Below are 20,104 nucleotides of genomic sequence, written 5' to 3' on the forward strand. Positions count from 1 at the left end.
GTTTTGTGGCAGATGGCCATTCAGCTTCAGCTTTGAAATCTCCCAAGGAAAGAGAGTCCACCGCCTCTTGTGGGAGTCTGTTCCACTGCCAAACAGGCTCTTGCTGTCAGAAAGTTTTTCCTAATGTTTAGTCGGAATCAAATCTCTACTCAGCCAGGAAGTTCGGCCCTCCTGAGTCGAGGTCCTTGCAAGCGGGTATGCGAAGGATCGCCATCTCAGGCTTTTGACTTCAATCCTATGCGCGTTTACCTGGGGGTAAGGCACACTGGGAAATTTCTGCGCTGCAGAATCATTTTCCAGGTTCCAGTGGCGTAGCGTGGGGGGTGCAGGGGGGGCCGGCCGCACCGGGCGCAACATCTGGGGGGGCACTCGCACTCGCAGCTCTCTGCCCCTACTAAAATCCACGGGTTAGGGGGCGCAAATTACTTGCCTTGCCCCGGGTGCTGACAACCCACGCTACGCCACTGCCAGGTTCAGCCTCCTCATTTCAGAGCAAGACTTGTTGAACTCAGCTTGAACTTAACTTGCGAGTAGACATGCACAGCATCACGCCATAAATCACAAAATGAAATGAAATCTATGAGCGACCTGTTTATTACTTGTGTTGTTATCACTTGATTTTAAACACTGGGATTTAAAGAGGCTTTCAGAAACACCAAAACATATTTTTAAAAGTGCATAGTCTCCAATGAAAAGAGGGACGTCTCTTTCCATAATTATAATTTTACTATTTATACCCTATACATCTTACTGGGTTGCCCTAGCCTAGCCACTCTGGGCAGCTTCCAACATACGTATATAAAAACATAATAAAACATTTTAAAAAAACCTTCCTTATACAGGATTGCCTTCGGACGCCTTGGGGGTCGGATAACTCCATACCCTCTGACATTTCTCCAATGAAAATAGGGACATCCTAAGGAAAAGTGGGACATTCTGGGATCGAATCAGAAACCGGGGCGGCTTCTCTAAATCAGAGACACCCCTGGAAAATAGGGACACTTTGAGGGTCTGAAAGCAGGGGTCAGCAAACTTTTCCAGCAGGGGGCTGGTCCACTGTCACTCAGAACTTGTGGGGGGCCGGAATATATTTTGGGGAAAAAATAATGAACAGATTCCTATGCCCCACAAATAACCCAGAGATGCATTTTAAATAAAAGCACACATTCTACTCATGTAAAAAAACCACTGATACCCGGACCGTCCGCGGGCCAAATTTAAAAGGCGATTGGGCCGGATCCGGCCCCCGGCCTTAGTTTGCCTACCCATGGTCTGAAAGCTTCATAGGGGGCGGTCTACCAATGCGCTCTACCAATGCGGTTGGCGATAGCATTACAGCGGCAGGAACCTTGGAAGCGAGCTGCGCGCACGACGGAGCAGAATAAGGCGCTGCACTGTACGGCAACAGGGGGATCGGATTTCCATTACCCGCAAAGCCCGGGGAGGAAAGCGGGAGGGAAAGGGGCCAGCAAGATGTTGCCTTCCCTCCAGGAGTCCGTAGACGGGGACGACAGAGAGCTGGAGAGCAGCGAGGAAGGGAGCGGCCTGCCGGAGGATCGGAAATCAGAGCGCAGCAGCAACAGCTACTATTGCTTGTACGGCTACCAAGGCTGCAGGTGAGGCGGGGTGGGGAGGGAAGCTGGTGGGCTTCGTCGTGGCGTCTCCCCACCCCCCGGTTCTGCAGCATGCACTAATAGAATAAAATTGCAAAGCTGGAAGGGACCCTGAGGAATCATCTAGTCCAATGTCCTACGCGGGGATCGAACCTGCAACCTTGGCATCATGCTCTAACCAACACCCTTCCCTTCTCGTCTTTTGTGGCCCCTTATTTCAGCGTGGCGTTTGGGAGGCTGCCTTCAATGAATTGGGCTGATTTTTTTCCTTTTCTTTAAAAGCTATCGCCCTTCCCCACATCCTGTGGCGTAGCGTGGGTTGTCAGCACCCGGGGCAAGGCAAGTAATTTGCGCCCCCTAACCCGTGGATTTGCGCCCCCTAACCCTAACCCCCAGATGTTGCGCCCAGTGCGGCCGGCCCCCCCTGCACCCCCCACGCTACGCCACTGCCCACATCCTGTGGTACTGAACTCATCGAATGGCTTCCGCTCCACAAATGCGTCTTAAAGCTTTCCCACAAAGCCGGCTAAACTAACAGCCTCCGTTGGGGAGAGGGGTGTGAAGTAAGCTCTACTCCACATAATCAAATCGCGTGGCACACAATTTGAATGGCAATGTCGATCAACATTGCCCCACCTTGGACATGACGGCCCCCCTGCATCATGTGATCAATTATGCAGGGCAGGGCTTACTTGACACCCAGACACCAATATTTTATTCCAGTTGGCACCCGTTTCCCCATTAACCTGCTTTCTGATCGTTTTGTAGCTGGATATACCAGGGATTGAATCTGTGACCTTTTCCATGCAAAGCATGTTCCCTTCTCAACACTCACTAATACAGTGGTAAAAGTAAAGGTAAAGGGACCCCTGACTATTAGGTCCAGTCGTGGCCGACTCTGGGGTTGCGGCGCTCATCTTGCTTTATTGGCCGAGGGAGCCAGTGTACAGCTTCCGGGTTTTATTTCCAAATATGTCTCAGGTAGTGACAAATTCTGTGCATACTGGATGCAAGCATTCCTCAATGGCTCCGAAGGGGGAAATCCGTTTCTTTTCCGACAAATACTCGAGAACTTTAAATTGAAGGTAACACATTATTGTTATACAGGCAACCTCCCATTTATGTGGGGGTTATGTTCTGAGGCAACCACCCATTTAAGTGAAATTGCCTGTATTTGAAACACCATCGAAAAAGCCTGCAAACACCCTTTTCTGCCCCTTTTTGTGACATTTTGGGGCCTCTTCTGGTGCAATTTACACATGCACAATCATGCACATTTCAGACACCCCTAAAATGGTCACTGCCTGTACTTAAGTTAGTGGAAATAGTATAGATTTCTGGATACCTTCACACACTGCTTACGAATTGAGGATGAATCTCGTTCACTCTGGCATTGTTTAATGTTGGGACCCCTGACCATTAGGTCCAGTCGTGACCAACTCTGGGGTTGCGGCACTCATCTCGCTTTATTGGCCGAGGGAGCCAGCGTACAGCTTCTGGGTCATGTGGCCAGCATGACTAAGCCGCTTCTGGCGAACCAGAGCAGCGCACGGAAACGCCGTTTACTTTCCTGCCGGAGCGGTACCTATTTATCTACTTGCACTTTGACGTGCTTTCAAACTGCTAGGTTGGCAGGATACAGTGGTACCTCTGGTTAAGTACTTAATGCGTTCTAGAGGTCCGTACTTAACCTGAAACTGTTCTTAACCTGAAGCACCACTGTAGCTAATGGGGCCTGCTGCTGCCGCCTCGCCGCCGGAGCACGATTTCTGTTCTCATCCTGAAGCAAAGTTCTTAACCTGAAGCACTATTTCTGGGTTAGCGGAGTCTGTAACCTGAAGTGTATGTAACCTGAAGCGTATGTAACCCGAGGTACCACTGTACCTAAAGCCACCCCTCCCAATTCCAAATATGAACTGAAATAGTGGGGGAAAGAGGGAGGTTCCACTGTTGTGCCAGGTTGCGATAGCAAACCTTCTCAAAGCAAACAGCTAGCCAGGATCTGTTCCTGCTTGTTCGGATGACCACCCAGAATGATGTGCAAAATGGAACATGTCTTGAGTCGGAGACCTTCCCCATTGTTGTTTTCTGGGGCCCCTCTCTTCTTCTTGCAATGTCTTTGGGGGTTTGTGGTTATATGATTTGTGTGTGTTTTTTGGTGTGTTCATAACTGACTAGATTCCCCCTCCCGCCAGGTTGCACCAGGGTGTAGACAGCGATGACGGGAGCCCAAACAGCACAACAGCTGAAACTCCGTCTTCTGATGATTTCAGGTAAACCAACACGGCAAACCCATTGAAATCTTCTGAACCCTTCTCTGCTAATTAGAATTTGCATAGCTGTGGCGTGGAGGGATTCTAAAAACTGAACCAAATTCTTCTGAGCACAATGAACTTTCTGTAGTGGGACATTTCCATAGTACAATGAGGTGGCAATGAAAAGAAGAATTCTTCATTTGGTGGGCATGCTTAGGCTATGAGTAGCCTAGAACAATCTTGCCCCCACCTAGTGCTCTCCAAATGTTTTGGGCTACAGGGGTTCTCCAATCTTTTTGGGCCCTGGGGACATGTTTGGAAATCTAAGAAACAGTCATGGGGACCATAAAATATCCATTTAACAAAAGGAAAAAAACTGGTGATGCTCAGAACACTGTCCCCCCACAAACCAAGCAAAACACTTCCATCCCTCAAAGCAAATAAAAAGCAGATCAAAAAAGTAGGCCACTCCCCCAACTAGTCAACCCACTTCCAACCAAACAACAAGGGGGGAAAAAGCAAACAGACAATAAAAGGTAAAGGGACCCCTGGCCATTAGGGACGCGGGTGGCGCTATGGGTTAAACCACAGAGCCTAGGTCTTCCTGATCAGAAGGTCGGCGGTTCGAATCCCCACGACGGGGTGAGCTCCCGTTGCTCGGTCCCTGCTCCTGCCAGTTCGAAAGCACATCAAAGTGCAAGTAGATAAATAGGTACCGCTCCGGTGGAAATGTAAACGGCGTTTCCGTGCGTTTCTCTGGTTCGCCAGAAGCGGCTTAGTCATGCTGGCCACATGACCCGGAAGCTGTACACCGGCTCCCTCGGCCAATAAACCGCAACCCCAGAGTCGGTCACGTCTGGACCTAATGGTCAGGGGTCCCTTTACCTTAGCAGGCTTCCGCTGGTCTTTGGTACTGACTAAAGCTATGATCTTAGCCATTCCTACCTAGAAGTAACTGAGAGCCAGTGTGGTGTAGTGGTTAAGAGCGGTAGTCTCGTAATCTGGGGAACCGGGTTCACATCTCTGCTCCTCCAAATGCAGCTGCCCAAGTAAGTGGGGTTAGAATTGCAGCCTAAGTGGCTAGTCGAAAACTCTCTTAGTCAACAGTGTGTTTTGTTTTCATTTATGTAGTCTCTCCTTGGTGGACACTAACTTACCGGCCGAAGCAGAGATGGAACTGCGTAGCTTCGTTGCCAAACACCTTGCCAAGGGAGCCTTTTTTGAAGGAATGGGCAATGTTGTATCTGTGGAGTTGAGGTAAGAATCCACATGATTCTCTCCGCACCCTGGTGCCAAATTTTTGCAGGAACAACATGTTATGATTGTGACTTCTGCGCAGCCTTCCTTTTCCTCCTCTCACCCCCACCTTTCCCCAGCTCTGCTGCGGTTTGCCAGGTGAGGATCTGTAGCATGTGAAGAGATTTTGGCTTTCTAAAGAATACAATGGAAAACAGTGTATATGTGGGGACTGGAGCCTCCGGTGGGAGTTTCCACATTGGCTGTAACACGTAGCAACTGGAAATGAATGACTTATTTTGTTAATAATAAGCGGTTATCATGTGTCAGATCATACGTAATAAAGCTAGCATGGAAACTTTGTTTTAGTCTGCTGGGAAATTTCATTCCTTTTTTCTTGTGTCTCTGAAATTTTTGAAGACGGCACAAAGTTACGCAATCTTTCGCTTTCAAATAAAAATGTGATATTAAGGGCAGCTCCGCTTACACTGCCATGGTTATATTTTCTTGCCAGTATAGTGTGGCAAGAGTAGCAGGCGTAGGAATCCAGAATGCATACAAGCCATGACTCGTATTTTAAACTACCTGGGGTGTCAATGTGTTTTAGAGATTAGGATAGCTAAAGTTATAATTAAAAGCAAACTGAAATACATAATCTTCACTAAAATCTTGATTAGAGTAGTACATTTTAAGTGTGGCAGCAATCCAATCCTGATTTACTTGGGAATAAGCCCCGTTGAGCTTAGGGAGATTTATGAGTAAACGAGGGCTGATTAATGAAGTCTTAGTTGATTAATCAAATGGATTTTAATCAATGGACAGTGCAATTGTATCTACTCAGAAACAAGACCCATTGAGTTTGGTGGGGCCTACTCCCAGGTAAACAGTGCCTGCCAGTGACAATTTTTAGAAGTACTTGTTCAAAACAGTTAACATTAAAATGAAAAATGTATTGTCGGGTCAAATAGTGATGCCATTTCAGCTTGTTAAAATGGTATTTAATCAATTAATGTAACTAAATAATTGATTAAATGTGGGCTACACACACACACACACACACACACACGTCAGAAACGGGGGGGGGGGAGAAGTCCCTCCTTTCTGTCTGAATTGCCAACAAACCCAGCCCCCCACCCATCTTCCCCATGCTCCCAGAAATGCCTGGATTAGAGGCAAGTAAGCAACAGGAAGATAATTGCATCTGTCATTCACACAAACCTGTTCTGGTCTCTATTCCTCCCATTTCTACCTCAAAGCCTAAATTGTCCTTTTGTCTCCAGCTCCCTTTGATCTCCAAAAGCTGTTTTCAAAATGCATGCCAAAAAGAAAAGAGAGGGTTATTATCAATGGGGTAGCGAAGGATAGGATAGGGACTCACAGGAACTGAATGCAAGGGAGAATGGATAAGCCCTTAGCCTGGGAGCCATGAACAGCTGGCTCTTAAGCAGTTGGGTAATATCTCTTAAATTGCTTCTGTGCTTTTTCCCTACGTTTCTATTGCTTTTGTGTTTTATTTTGTAAACCTGCCCTGCGATTTTCAGATAAAGGGCGGTATGTAAATTTAATAGTAATAATTCTATGGTAGACATTGCTTTGTTTTAAAAATGCCCAACTTGGCTGTATCTAACTCCATTAAGACATCACCTACAATTTGTTTACTCTTGAATGCAGAGTTAAGGGAAGGGTGATTTCTGAACTCTTGGGGCAAATTCTTGAGGTACAGCGAAGAAGTTAATGGAGGCATAAAGCAAGCTATATTGACACTAGATTGAAGTGGCTGGGTAGAATCCAGGCTCTCAAGCAAGTGCTAGGCTTATAATGTGATCGGCGAGTGGACAGATTATGGTGAGAGATAAAAGAATAAAAATCACTCTGTGATTAATTCAGAATTTCTCATTTCAGTATTCCAGAAAGCCGAGTTGGTTGCTATTACTGCCTCTTCCAGCCAGAAAAATGTACAGACATGGCAAACACAGAATTGAGCAGCTGTCCTCTAGACTACGTGATCTGTTTTTTGGGAGGCTCAGAGAAGGGACTTGAACTATATCCTTTTATCTTTGTGGATGTGTGTGTAAGAGGAGACTATGAGCGGAAAAGTCATTTTTTTTTAAAGTGGGTAATACTGTGGTTGCTTCACTGAATTCAGCCAAAGATGACAGCATGCAGACCACAGCATATGTATGGCCTGATCATACTTTTGAGGTTTGGGCTATAAACATCTGAGAATACTGGTTTTGTTTTGCTTTGCTTTTTTTTTTAAAGTAGGCCCCATTTTTCCAGGGTTGCATTTGGAAAACAGAAGGCAAAAGCTTTTCAAAAACCAGGCTGAAAAGATTCCCCCACCCCCCCAAAGGCTGACCAATATATTTTCACATTTGAAAGTAATGACTTCTTAGTGCAGAAAGAACACAACAGATGTGCAACGGATCCACAAACTCTATTTCAATCTTTTCCCGAAAAACGATGTACAAATTTCATCAAGCCCCATGTACCTAAATATACGTAGTCTGGTTTATCATACTTCTGATGGCGCACATCTGAAGGTGTCGTCTGCTCCTTGAATTCAACAATTCCTTGAATTAGATGCATTTGGAGGGCCTTTTTGTCTTTCCACAATAGTTAGGAGTCAAGGGCTGCAGAGCCTGGACCTGAACGTCAGAAACACTTCAGATGCTTTAACAAACACATGGTTTCCTTAAGAGTTTACATTCAGACTTGAGCTTGACAGATATGTTCAGGACCTGAAAATTAACCTGGATTTAGAGGTAAGCGTTGATTGCTGTTGGTTTATGTGGCTCTCTGTTCAGAGACACTCAAATTTTGACTTCAGAGTTAACTACAAAAAACCTACCAACCTTCATTGGAATATACTGCCTAGGATTTAAAGGGCTGCACAATGGCTTCTAGGTTCTTGTGCTGGGCTTGCGTTTCTGAAATGCAGCTTCCCAGGGCTTCAGGGTGAAACCACTTCTGCATCTTGGGGGAGTTTCAAGAGCAGTTTGTGATGCCGTGTGGAGGTTCTGCTACGTTAAAGGTAAAGGGACCCCTGACAGTTGAGTCCAGTCGCAAAAGACTCTGGGGTTGCGGCGCCCATCTCGCTTTACAGGCCAAGGGAGCCAACACAGTTTTTCCGGGTCATGTGGCCAGGATGACTAAGCTGCTTCTGGCGAACCAGAGCAGCGCATGGAAACGCCGTTTACCTTCCCACCACAGTGGTGCCTATTTATCTACTTGCACCAGTGTGCTTTCGAACTGCTAGGTTGGCAGGAGCTGGGACTGAGCAACAGGAGCTCACCCCGTCACGGGGCTTCGAACCACCAAGCTTCCGATCAGCAAGCCCTAGGCTCAGTGGTTTAGACCACAGCGCCACCCTACATGTGCCTAAAGTAGCTCTTTGGATTTCCACCATTATGTTGCTTTTGCTGAGCTGTTTGATTCAAGATGACAGCTGTTGTCAGCCTTGCATGATTTGGAATTAAGAATGAATGTTAGCTGCAAGTTCCATGAGCAGAGATTGTCAGGAGTTGTTCAGCTGAACTAAACTTCACGGTTCCATGTAAAAGTTTCACTCTTTTCAATTTGTTGCAGCAAGATAATCTGGAGACTTGTGTTAAGCCTCTCTTGGCAACTTGGTTTGAGGATTCAATCTGTCCTATTCAGAGAGTGGTGAAGTTTTTCCAGGAGAAACTTTCCTTTGTGTTACATGCCGTGAGTACAGTTTCACACATCCCAGAACGACTTTTCTGTTCAACTCATTGCTTTTTGACAGTTTGCAGTTGCAGTTCTGTTTGCACATGGGAATATAACTCTGTCAAAGAGAAAAGCCCATTAGTAGTGGTTTAGTTTATTGCTGAATTAGCTATGGTGCCCAAAGTAGTAGTAGAGGTAGTAGTAGTAGTAATAATAATAATAATAATAATAATAATAATAATAATTATTATTATTATTATTATTTATACCCCGCCCTTCTGGCTGGGTTTCCCCAGTCACTCTGGGCGGCTCCCAAAATAATAATAATAATAATAATAATAATAATAATGCGATCAAACATTAAAAACTTCCCTAAACAGGGTTGTCTTCAGATGTCTTCTAAAAGTCAGATAGTTGTTAATTTCCTTGACATCTGATGGGAGGGTGTTCCATAGGAAGGGTGCCAATACCTAGAAGGCCCTCTGCCTGGTTTCTTGCAACCTCACTTCTTGCAGGGAGGGAACAGCCAGAAGGCCCTCAGAGCTGGATCTCAGTGTCTGGGCTGAATGATGAGGGTGGAGACGCTCCTTCAGGTATACTGGGCCGAGGCCGTTTAGGGCTTTAAAGGTCAGCACCAACACTGAATTGTGATTGGAAACGTACTGGGAGCCAATGTAGGTCTTTCAGGACCAGTGTTATATGGTCTCGGCGGCCACTCCCAGTCACCAGTAAGTCAACCTCAGTCTAAGTAGAGGACGGACCAGGTGTTTGGACCATTGATCAGGAATGTAGGTTTTAAAACTGGTCAGCATTTTTCTTATTCAGTAATTCAAGGCGAGTTTAAACTTCCCACTTTAAAATATTAAATCTTGTTTGATGACTCATACAACTCTTACTTCTTCTACTGCAAATGAGGTTTACTTTTATGTGTTTAACAAAGACACACAGCCAAAGACAAATCCATTGATTTTTAGAGAGAGGAAACATCCGTTTGTCCTTAGAGGGCAAGAGAAACAGCTTCTCTACAGATGGGAGGGAGTTTGGTAGGCAGAGTATTGAGTTTGGACCCGGATGATGTGAGTTTGAAATCCTGCTTCGCCAGGAAGCTCCCTAGCTTAATGGTCACCATATATCAAATAAGCCATGTTGTAAAGATAAAATACCGTATTTTTCGCTCTATAGGACACAACGGACCAAAGGAGGGGGAGAACAGGAAAAAATAATATTTTCTTTTGTTCTCCCCCTCTAAAACAAGGTGTGTTCTGTGTGTTCAAGGTGCGTTCACCCGAAGCCTCTGGAGGCTTTGGGTTCCTTTCGACCTGCTCTTTGGGGCTGGCGGGGGGAAGTGCTGCTTTCCCCCACCGCCAGCCCCAAAGACCAGGTCGGGGAACAGCGCAGAGGCGCCGCGCCCCCTTCCCGCTGCCCCCCGAGCTTGTGGGGCTGGTGGTGGGGGGAAGCAGCGCTTGTGGGGCTGGCGGTGGGGGGAAGCGTTGCAGCCTTCCCCCCACCTTCGTACAGCCTTTGTAGCCTCCACAGGGCAGCGGGGTGAAGGCACCCCGTTGCCCTGCGGAGGCTTTGCACAGCTAACCCCAAGCTAGATCAGCGAGACAGAGTGCTGCACAGCGCTCCGTCTCCCTGTTCTGGCTTTGGGCTTAGCCGCGCAGTCTGCATTCGCTCTATAGGACGCACACACATTTCCCCTTAATTTTTGGAGGGGGAAAAGTGTGTCCTATAGAGTGAAAAATACGGTAAGTGGAGTGGGGTATATTTACTTTGAAGAGAAATTGTGTCATCATATACACATGGCTGTGCAGAAGTAAATCCCACTAAATACAGTGGGACTTAATCCCAGGTAAGTGGGTGCAGGACTGCGGCCTAAGTCTACATCAGGTGTGACTTGCCGGAAGTTGTTGGGCTTTAGCTGCCAGCATCCCTGATCAGTGACCATGCTGGCCGTGGCTGATGGAAGTTGGAGTCCAGCGATATTTGAAGAGCCGCAGGTTAGCCACTCCAGTCTACCTCATTATTCAGAACACTGACATTATAACTTTCCCGTTTCAAGGCTCTGAGTTGCACTCCAGTTGAAGTTAAAGCGCCCGATGAAAGGACAAAGAAGGATATTAACAGGTAAGAGAAAACCACCTGTTAAGAATGTCTTTCCCATAGGTAGCTTGGCTTGTTGCACGGCAGCTGCCTTGCCCTCTCCCTGTCTTGAGCTTAGTGATGAACACGTTTTTTTAAAAACACACATTCCTTCTCAGGTTCCTTAGAGCTGCAAGCCTTCAAGATCTTGTCCGGGAAGCCACCATGACTTCCTTGTGTATGGCAATGACCGAGGAACGACGCACGCCGGTGGTGATTGACTGCAGTGGTCCACAGCCTCAGTTCCACAATGCAGGTGAGATTTGCAGGCAAGAGAGGTTTCAGGCATATTATAGGTGGTGTCAGTCTTCAGAGTGGCTAGCAATGGGAAATGCTTCTAGTCTTCAATGTTGCTTATTGCTCTATCACTTATTGCAATATTGCTCTGAAATGACACTTGTTTATTGCCACAAGGGTGATCCGGACACACAATCTGGGGTGTGGAGTTAGTCTATCGGTTTTGTCCTCCAGTTATCCTATGCTTTAGATCACATTGCAAAGCTTGGGTTGTCCAATGGTCTTCTTGTCACAAGTTGTCATTATGGACCAAGGCTACGGTTGTGATTAAATTGTCCCATGTGCAGTTGTTTTCTAATTGGTTGCTTTTTAAGAAGCACTGGCAAATTGTCAGGCTATTGGACTACAGTGCAGGTTTTTTTTTTGTTTTTTTTTTTAACCCAAAACAAATTTAGAATAGTGAAAGATCATAGTGTATTTATCTTATTTTTAAAAATGGTCTTCATGGTGCATTTTTGACTTGGAGCTATGCTATGTAGCCACAACATAGAATAGGGTTTCCATACGTCCAAAATTTCCCGGACATATCCTGAATACAGTGGTACCTCAGGTTACAAACACCTCAGGTTACAAATGCTTCAGGTTACAAACTCCGCTAACCTGGAAGAGTTACCTCGAGTTGAGAACTTTGCCCCAGGATGAGAATGGAAATCGTGTGCCGGAGGTGCAGCAGCAGCAAGAGGCCCCATTAGCAAAAGCACGCCTCTAGTTAAGAACAGTTTCAGGTTAAAAAAGGACCTCTGGAACGAATTAAGTTTGTAACTAGACGTACCACTGTACAGTGGTACCTCGGAATGCAAACGGGATCCGTTCCGGAGCCCCGTTTGCATCCCGAATGGAACGCAAGATGCGACGGTGCGTCTGCGCGTGCGTGGGTCGCGTTTCGGCGCTTCTGCACATGCGTGTGACATCATTTTGATGGTTTGTGCATGTGCGCGCAGCGAAGTAACACGCTCCATTACTTCTGAGTCGCCGCAGAGCGCAACCCGAATTTGCCTAACCCGAAGCGTATTCATCCCGAGGTATGACTGTACTGCAGTCGGAAGCAGTGTCCAGGCGGAAATCGCTAAAAGAGCCAGGAAAATAACAAATTGGTCCAACAACTTTGGCCAAAACCCACCACAAAAAAAACAGTAGCACCTGAATATCACAAGAGCCCTGCTGGATCAAACCGAGGGTCCTTCTAGTCTAGCATTGTTTCTCCCTCATTGGCCAAGCAGATACCTCCACAAGCAGCCATCCTATAGTGTTGCCCCCAAACAATGGTTTCCTGTGCCTTAGTATTTTCCCGGTTATAAATATGCCAGATAAGTTCATCTGCTTACATGGCACTCACGAGAGAGGGCAGCTGGCCTTCTCGCACCATCCTAAGGCTATGCATTCTGCATGCTTCCATTCCTGGATGGCTTAGTTGGTAAGAGCATGGTGCTAATAATGGCAAGGTTGCAAGTTCGATTCCCGTATGGGACAGCTGCATATTCCTGCAATGCAGGGCGTTGGACTAGATGATCCTCAGGGTCCCATCCAACTCTACAATTTTATGATTTCTAAGAGGTCAGCACTTGCCTCTCCTCTCCCCTCTAGCAATCACAAATGGCTTTTCATATATTATTTTCTTACATCGTACGGATCGTGTTTCTCATGTTATTTACAGTGCTTATAAGGAGAAGACACACCAGCCCTTTGGAAATTCCTATAATACTTTGTTTTACTTCCAAATATGTCTCAGGTAGTGACAAATTCTGTGAATACTGGATGCAAGCATTTCTCAATGGCTCTGAAGGGGGAAATCCGTTTCTCTTCCGACAAATACTGGAGAACTTTAAATTGAAGGTAACACATTATTGTTATACAGGAAACCCCCCCCCATTTACGTGGGGGTTACGTTCCGAGGCAACCACCCATTTAAGTGAAATTGCCTGTATTTGAAACACCATCGAAAAAGCCTGCAAACACCCTTTTCTGCCCCTTTTTGTGACATTTTTGGGCCTCTTCTGGTGCAATTTACACATGCACAATCATGCACATTTCAGACACCCCTAAAATGGTCACTGCCTATACTTGAGTTGGTGGAAATAGAATAGATTTCTGGATACCTTCACACACTGCTTACGAATTGAGGATGAATCTCGTTCACTCTGGCAGTGTTTAATGTTGGGACCCCTGACCATTAGGTCCAGTCGTGACCGACTTTGGGGTTGCGGCGCTCATCTCGCTTTACTGGCCGAGGGAGCTGGCGTACAGCTTCCGGGTCATGTGGCCAGCATGACTAAGCCGCTTCTGGCGAACCAGAGCAGCGCACGGAAACGCCGTTTACCTTCCTGCAGTACCTATTTATCTACTTGCACTTTGACATGCTTTCGAACTGCTAGGTTGGCAGGAGCAGGGACCGAGCAATGGGAGTTCACCCCGTCGCGGGGATTTGAACTGCCGACCTTCTGATCAGCAAGTCCTAGGCTCTGTGATTTAACCCACAGCGCCACCCGCGTCCCTATTGTTGGGATGGCCCCAAACTATTAGCCAGTTTAGCCAAAGAACTATGATATCAAGACACAATTAGCACTCACCTGAAGTGAGTAACAAAATTCTTACTGGTTTTTTATATCCCTGGATTACTCCCTTTGGCTTTCCACATTCCATGGACTTGAATCTCTGTGTTTTAGCATACATTAATCTGTAACCAGATACTATGTGCAGAAATTTTTGTATAGAAGAAAACGAACTGTATGCTCTAGGTAAGTACTGTAAAGGTGGCAGCAATTGCTAGGTGTAATCAAGTGAAATTTAGACTGTGATCCTATACCTACTTACCTGTCCCACTGAAGCTGAGAAGACACACATAGGATTGTACTGTCAAACACTTTTAAGTCTTGCTGATTCCAGTAGGAGAGAGAAGCTTTATTTTCTCCGGAAACCAGTTGAGGCTAAAAGTGCTTAAAATGGATTGAGCCTGTTGCTTTTGAGGTCACTATTTTCAAATTCAGGATAAGCTATTCCCACAGAAGGGACGCGGGTGGCGCTGTGGGTTAAACCACAGAGCCTAGGACTTGCTGATCAGAAGGTTGGCGGTTCGAATCCCCGCGACGGGGTGAGCTCCCATTGCTTGGTCCCAGCTCCTGCCCACCTCGCCAGTAAAGCGAGATGAGCGCCGCAACCCCAGAGTCGGTCACGACTGGACCTAATGGTCAGGGGTCCCTTTACCTATTCCTAAGAAAATTCTTGTTTACTGATCCCAACACATATATTGGCATGGTATAGACAGGATCCCTGAAACAGCTGCATCTGTAAGTGCGTTGGTACACAATCAGTTGCAATCTATAAAAGCAAGATTGGCAGTCATATCGAGCAGCTGATTTGCACGGGGGGTCAATCCTGCCCCTTTGCTTTGAACAGCTGATCTTGTGCTATTGCCAGTGTTCATTCTGAGCTGCGTGCACAGAGTCCCCGTAGAGATACTGAGGGAGGAAATGTCCGCAATTTGTCTGTTTGCATGTATAGTTTCTTCTCCATCTAAGAGATGCACATGACCAATAAATGTTCACTGCTGTCTTTCTAGGCCATACAAGACATCAACAACCTGAAGCGCTTCATCAGGCAGGCAGAAATGAACCATTACGCTTTGTTCAAGTGCTACTTGTTTCTGAAGAACTGCGGCAGCGGAGACGTCCTCCTGAAGATTGTGAAAGTGGAACACGCCGAGATGCCGGAAGCCAAAAACGTAATAAATGTCCTCGAGGAGTTCATGAGAGAGCCGGTTTGTAACATAAATCCTTCTCCTGAACTTGGGGCTACTTACACATTGCAGAATTAGTGTGTCTCTGGGAGAGAAGGAAATGTTGCTTTTCAAAGAACCAGGTGCATGATTTGCAGAGAGCTGCACTTGGTTCCAGTTGCTTGCAACATTTGATCCAAGTGTTCAGGAAAAGGCACACTTCTCTCAGATTTAAAATGTAAACTGTGAGCATAGACCAACAAACCAAGTTTGTAATGAGCCTTAAAGTAGCCAGAAGGTGGAGAAATATTTCGAATCCTCATTTGTGAAATAGAATTCGCTGTTTCATTTGTACTTAAAGACTTTGCATTTCCTCTCTTTTGTGGAAAAAGTGTTCTCTTTAATTAACTTATTATGTGAAAGCTAATTACTTTCTTTTCTTACTTTGGGAATAGGAGGTTATATCGTTTGAAGTCTTCCAAAACTGGACCAAAACCGCATTTTCATGTCAGTGATGGTGTTAGGGTTACCTATTAAGAAAATAGTTAATTAAAGCAACCCCAGTGGATCATGATTCAATATTCTGATCAGGTTTAAGAATATAAATTTAAGAATATAAATTGATGAACGAATGATCACATATCACACTTAAAAAATATAATATTATATTATCATTAACTGTACTTTACCTGCAGGTCCCAGGGTGTGTTACAAAAATTAAACAGTCAGAACAGATTACAGTGAAACAATCCAAAAACTTTCTGCTTCGTACTTTGCTTGCTCATCACGATTTGATAACTGATCCAGAATATCTTTGTGTAGAGTTTCTGAATGCATTTGCTTTGAGCTTGTGACTGCAAGACTGTAAAAGCCAAGTACCTGGAAATCTGTGCAGACAACCAGATTTTTTAAAAAATGAAATTGGCTATTGCCACCTTTCTCCCAATCCCCTGGAGTTTTTTAAAAAATAAAATAACCTGGGGTTGTGAAATGAGGGAGCCCTTTCAAAGGTAACTTGTTTGTGGAGGCTGGCACCACTGCTTTTTCAAGCTCTGGTGTGTTTTGAGATGCAGTTTGAGGATTCTCTTAGAGCAGCAGCTGAGATAAAATTTCCCACGCATGTAGGCCTATTTATTTATTTATTTAGACGCTAGAATCCTTGCCACCAGACATTTCGCCTGGGGAAGGTGGGGTGTATGTATGTGGGGATTAAATCCAGACCCCCGCCCCACAACCACATTCATCCTCCTGAAGTCAGTGGGAATATAGCTTCTTAAAATGCACTACATACACACGGCTCTGTTGCACGTGTTTGTGCAGTGCACCATATGTGATATATATATATGTGTCTGTTTGTGTGCAGAAGAGCGATTCCACAGGTGTATTCACCCCAAACTGGATAGAAACACTCAGCTTTGACCAATTCAAAAAGTTAAATTTAAGTGCCGTAATGGGCTCTGTGTATAATATAAACAGAAAATCGGCAGTTTGCTCTGACCATCCGCTTGTAAAGGCGAGGAGATCTCTTAGGGGATGCATGTGGAAAAAGTAATCCAGCTTGGAGCAGCACAGTTAACAGTCCTGTGCTGGGGGGGTGTGAGTTTTCCTAGCCTGTGACTTGCTCTTAGGCAATCCTAGCGAGAAATCTGCATGTGGCTACTTAAGTTTATGGATGGATGGCCTCTGCTAGAGCTTGGTCCGAAAGAACCGGGCTAAAGCAATATCCTAATCCAGAGTTCAAAACGAATGACGCACCCATCAAAATAGCTGTTAATTATAGTTGTATTTGTAAAATGTGGACAACCCCCCCCCCCCACAAAAAACCCCTTTACACCTCGCTTTTATTTATTTATTTTTGGCATGTTTATATCGACCACCATGTTAATAAAAAGAGAAGAAGCTGAACAGTAAACCTCAAATAGAACCTGTGCACAAATAACCGTTAGAACAAAACTATAAAGTATGTACACCATAGAAAAATATTTTGACGTTACAGCATGCTACTTTGCAAGTACTGTGTGTGCTCTAATAGCCCTTGATGGGAAAAGCATATTCTGTTCAGCATTATTATTATTATTTTTTAAGGCAGAATTACTTCATTTGGTGCTATGACGGTTAACTATGGAGGGAGGTACTAACAGTGTAAGCAAAAGAAAGGAAAGCTTCACCGATCTAGCTTTATTCTGTAAACTTAACAGACGCTGTGGGAAGGCAGGATGTGCTTGGTGACTAATAGAGCTATTAAATTTGGTGAAAAACAGCATTTTTACTGCATAAATTCAACCCGTGAAATTCTGTGTGCCTTGTAAAGCTCTCTGTGTTACTAATTTGTATTCCCGTTTGGGATTCTGGGAAGAACTTTTTCCAGTTAGAAATCAGTGATTAATTATGGTATTAAAATGCATTTCCCTTCGAGCAAGTTTGCTTTTGTTTCACTTCTGTTTGTTACCGTACCGAATGGTTGAATATAATGGGTGAAATTCAACATCGCACTATTACAAATGTCAGCTGGGTTCCCCTGACCCCTCCCCCCACTCACTATTTTTTGGGGAGGGGGAGGGGGGAAGCCCTCTTGTGGAAGTGGAAGCCGTTGCACAGGGCTTCTGCTGATGGGTTTGCTAGGTGAATTCCACCCCTAAATCTTTGTGATAAATAGGTTCTTCAGTTTGCACTATGCAGATGAAAAGAGGCTTGCAGCAAGAAGTGCTAAGATGCTTCTTACAACTGTTGAGTTTAGAAGTTAGCTTTGCATGTGAGCAACCCTCAGACACATTACAACAATCTGCCCCCCTCGTAAACTTGAACCTGCAATAGAAGGTGACCTAGGATGTTAGGAATGTGTGCATCCACTATCACACAAATGATGTTTCACTTGAAGGGCTTTTGGAAAGATGGGCACTGAAGATTGGACAGTGTGCCCAATATGAGCTGCTTAGAGAGTTTATGTGCAGGACTAGAAAAGTTAGTACTGTAAAATTCTTCCCTCTTCCAGGCTTGTAAAGTCGTTTTGGAGTCAAAGAACACCATCCACACATTAATGCAGGGTCACAGAGACCTGGTACACAGATAATACAGTGGTACCTCAGGTTACATACGCTTCAGGTTACAGACTCCGCTAACCCAGAAATATTACCTCAGGTTAAGAACTTTGCTTCAGGATGAGAACAGAACAGAAATTGTGCTCTGGTGGTGCAGCGGGAGGCCCCATTAGCTAAAGTGGTGCTTCAGGTTAAGAACAGACCTCCAGAACAAATTAAGTTCTTAACTCGAGGTATCACTGTAGGCCTGTTTCCAAAACTGGTAGTTATGGTGAAATGGCAAATGAGTGTGGCTGAATTTGTGTGGTTGAGGCCAAGTTAGAAACCCAAATTTTCATTCTATCCTGAAACCAGATGAAATACGAGCAGCAAATAATCACAAGAGTCTTAATATGCCTGAGGTTTTTTCCGTAACTCTGGTGTAGACTTATTTCAAGTAAAGTCAAACCTCGGTTCTCAAACAGCTCCATGATGCTGCTTTGTAAGTTGATTAAGTGGGGAAAGGTTTGCCTGTTTGTAAATAAGTTCAGTATTGGTTAGACACAATTCTACTTAGTGGGAAAGACCAGGTCACAGTTTGATGGCACTTGATGGCACTTAATGGTTAACTCTGCAAAGGAGATATTTGTTAAAGGTCTTCTCTGGATTTGAAACTGTTGCCTGCTTTGCTGAGGGGGACTTTGGAAAGTTGGAAAAGACATTTTATTGTAACATTAATGACTGCTACAGTGTCCCCCTAGAGGAACATTGGAACTATACACCCAGCTGGGGGATTTTTCCACTCTTAACTTTTAACTCTGGGGAATTTCCATTGCAAGCTTTTACCGTGGGATTGACTTTGACTCATAGACAAAGGGTGATGAATGAAAAAAACAAGATCCGGCAAGGTTAGAGTGCAGCAGCCTAGTGCAGCATCCCAACAGCGTAGACCATCTGTTCCTGGCCCTCCTGTGACACAGGGAGAAGATACTGCACAAGCTGGGTTAAAAGGAATGGCCTCAGAAGAGGGATTCAATTCGGTACTAAGCAAAATTTATGAAAAATTGGAAAGCCTAAGTAAACAAGTTACTGAACAAACAACTAAAATTGACCAGAATACTGTTAGCATTAATAGCTTGGGACAGAAGGTGAATTCCAATACAGAATCTATTGAAAAATTGTTGCAAGAATCTGCCTCTAATCGAAAGACAGCTGAGGAAGCAAAAGAAAAAGCAGTGGCAGTAGAGGAAGAAATAAAACCGATGCGCAAACAGCTCGGGGACCATCAGTCGCTTCTGTCTATGATTGAACTGAGGGAGAAACAGACTAATTTGAGGATCAGGGCGGTACCGGAATTTGAAAAAGATAACCTATGTGACTACCTTGAGCAGGAATTTGTAAAATTTTGGAATCTGGATGCTAATCAAGACTTCAAGATAGTGAGTGCTTTCAGACTTGGAAGAGGAGGGAGAAAGAACAGGGTGAGAGACTGTTTGGTCACCCTCCGAACGAAAGAAGAGAGAGATAAAATACTGAGTCTGCACTACCAGAAAAGCTTGGAAATAAACGATTCAAGAATGGAGATTTTTAAGGATATTCCGAAATATTTACTGGATCTTAGAACTAACTACGGAGACTTGGTGGCCCTGCTGAGAAGAAACAGAATTGTTTTTAGGTGGGAATTCCCCCAGGGCCTATCCTTTACATTTAAAGGGAAAAAATTTAAAATAAGATCAGTGGAAGACAACGGAAATATCTGAGAGACCACGAAGAAGACCTGCAGAAAGAAGCTTTAGAAGAGTTAAGAGCCTTAAAACCAGGAGTATTAGACATAGCACCACCATCTTAGGGATTGGACAAACCAGCAAAAGTGATACCACCGTCAGAACAAGAGGAATTACTGGGAGCAGTTGGAGGAAAGTAGAATAATTACACAATGTCTCTGCAATTGCTAAGTTGGAACATTCATGGATTTAACTCCCCGGAGAAGAGGAAGAAAGTTTTTCATTTATTGAAAAAGGAACAGTTGGACTTAATTTGTTTACAGGAAACACATGTGATAAGGCTACACAGGAAAGTATTGATTAATAAAAGATTGGGTCAAGAGTTTATTTCATCGGATAAGGTCAAAAAGAGAGGAGT

General features: G+C 44.9%; 1 protein-coding gene and 2 long non-coding RNA genes across 3 annotated transcripts in view; all 3 read left to right on the plus strand.

The window, feature by feature from the left end:
- The window catches only part of LOC310755762, a 1,619,227-nt gene that overhangs the window by 497,878 nt on the left and 1,101,245 nt on the right, over positions 1–20,104 (plus strand). The window lies entirely within an intron of this gene.
- Positions 1–20,104, plus strand: part of LOC310755775 — a 332,521-nt gene that overhangs the window by 161,562 nt on the left and 150,855 nt on the right. The window lies entirely within an intron of this gene.
- LOC310755640 (protein Njmu-R1) lies at positions 1,386–17,364 on the plus strand. Its single transcript, XM_083598885.1, has 10 exons — positions 1,386–1,616; positions 3,809–3,886; positions 5,000–5,125; positions 7,007–7,147; positions 7,812–7,869; positions 8,693–8,812; positions 10,857–10,921; positions 11,056–11,192; positions 12,963–13,066; positions 14,790–17,364. Exons 1-10 carry the CDS (start codon positions 1,474–1,476, stop codon positions 15,042–15,044), a joined length of 1,227 nt encoding a protein of 408 aa, XP_083455011.1. The 5' UTR covers positions 1,386–1,473; the 3' UTR covers positions 15,045–17,364.

The sequence above is a fragment of the Podarcis filfolensis genome (genome assembly GCF_964270895.1).
Source record: "Podarcis filfolensis genome assembly, chromosome: 2".
NCBI classification, from domain to species: domain Eukaryota; kingdom Metazoa; phylum Chordata; class Lepidosauria; order Squamata; family Lacertidae; genus Podarcis; species Podarcis filfolensis.

Excerpts from the sequence above, each read along its gene's own strand:
- LOC310755640 (XM_083598885.1), top strand. The coding sequence starts at position 1,474 with ATGTTGCCTTCCCTCCAGGAGTCCGTAGACGGGGACGACAGAGAGCTG. Across the intron at positions 7,148-7,811 it reads TCAGAGAAGGGACTTGAACT|ATTCAGACTTGAGCTTGACA; the intron begins ATATCCTTTTAT and ends TTAAGAGTTTAC. Across the intron at positions 8,813-10,856 it reads TTTCCTTTGTGTTACATGCC|GCTCTGAGTTGCACTCCAGT; the intron begins GTGAGTACAGTT and ends TCCCGTTTCAAG.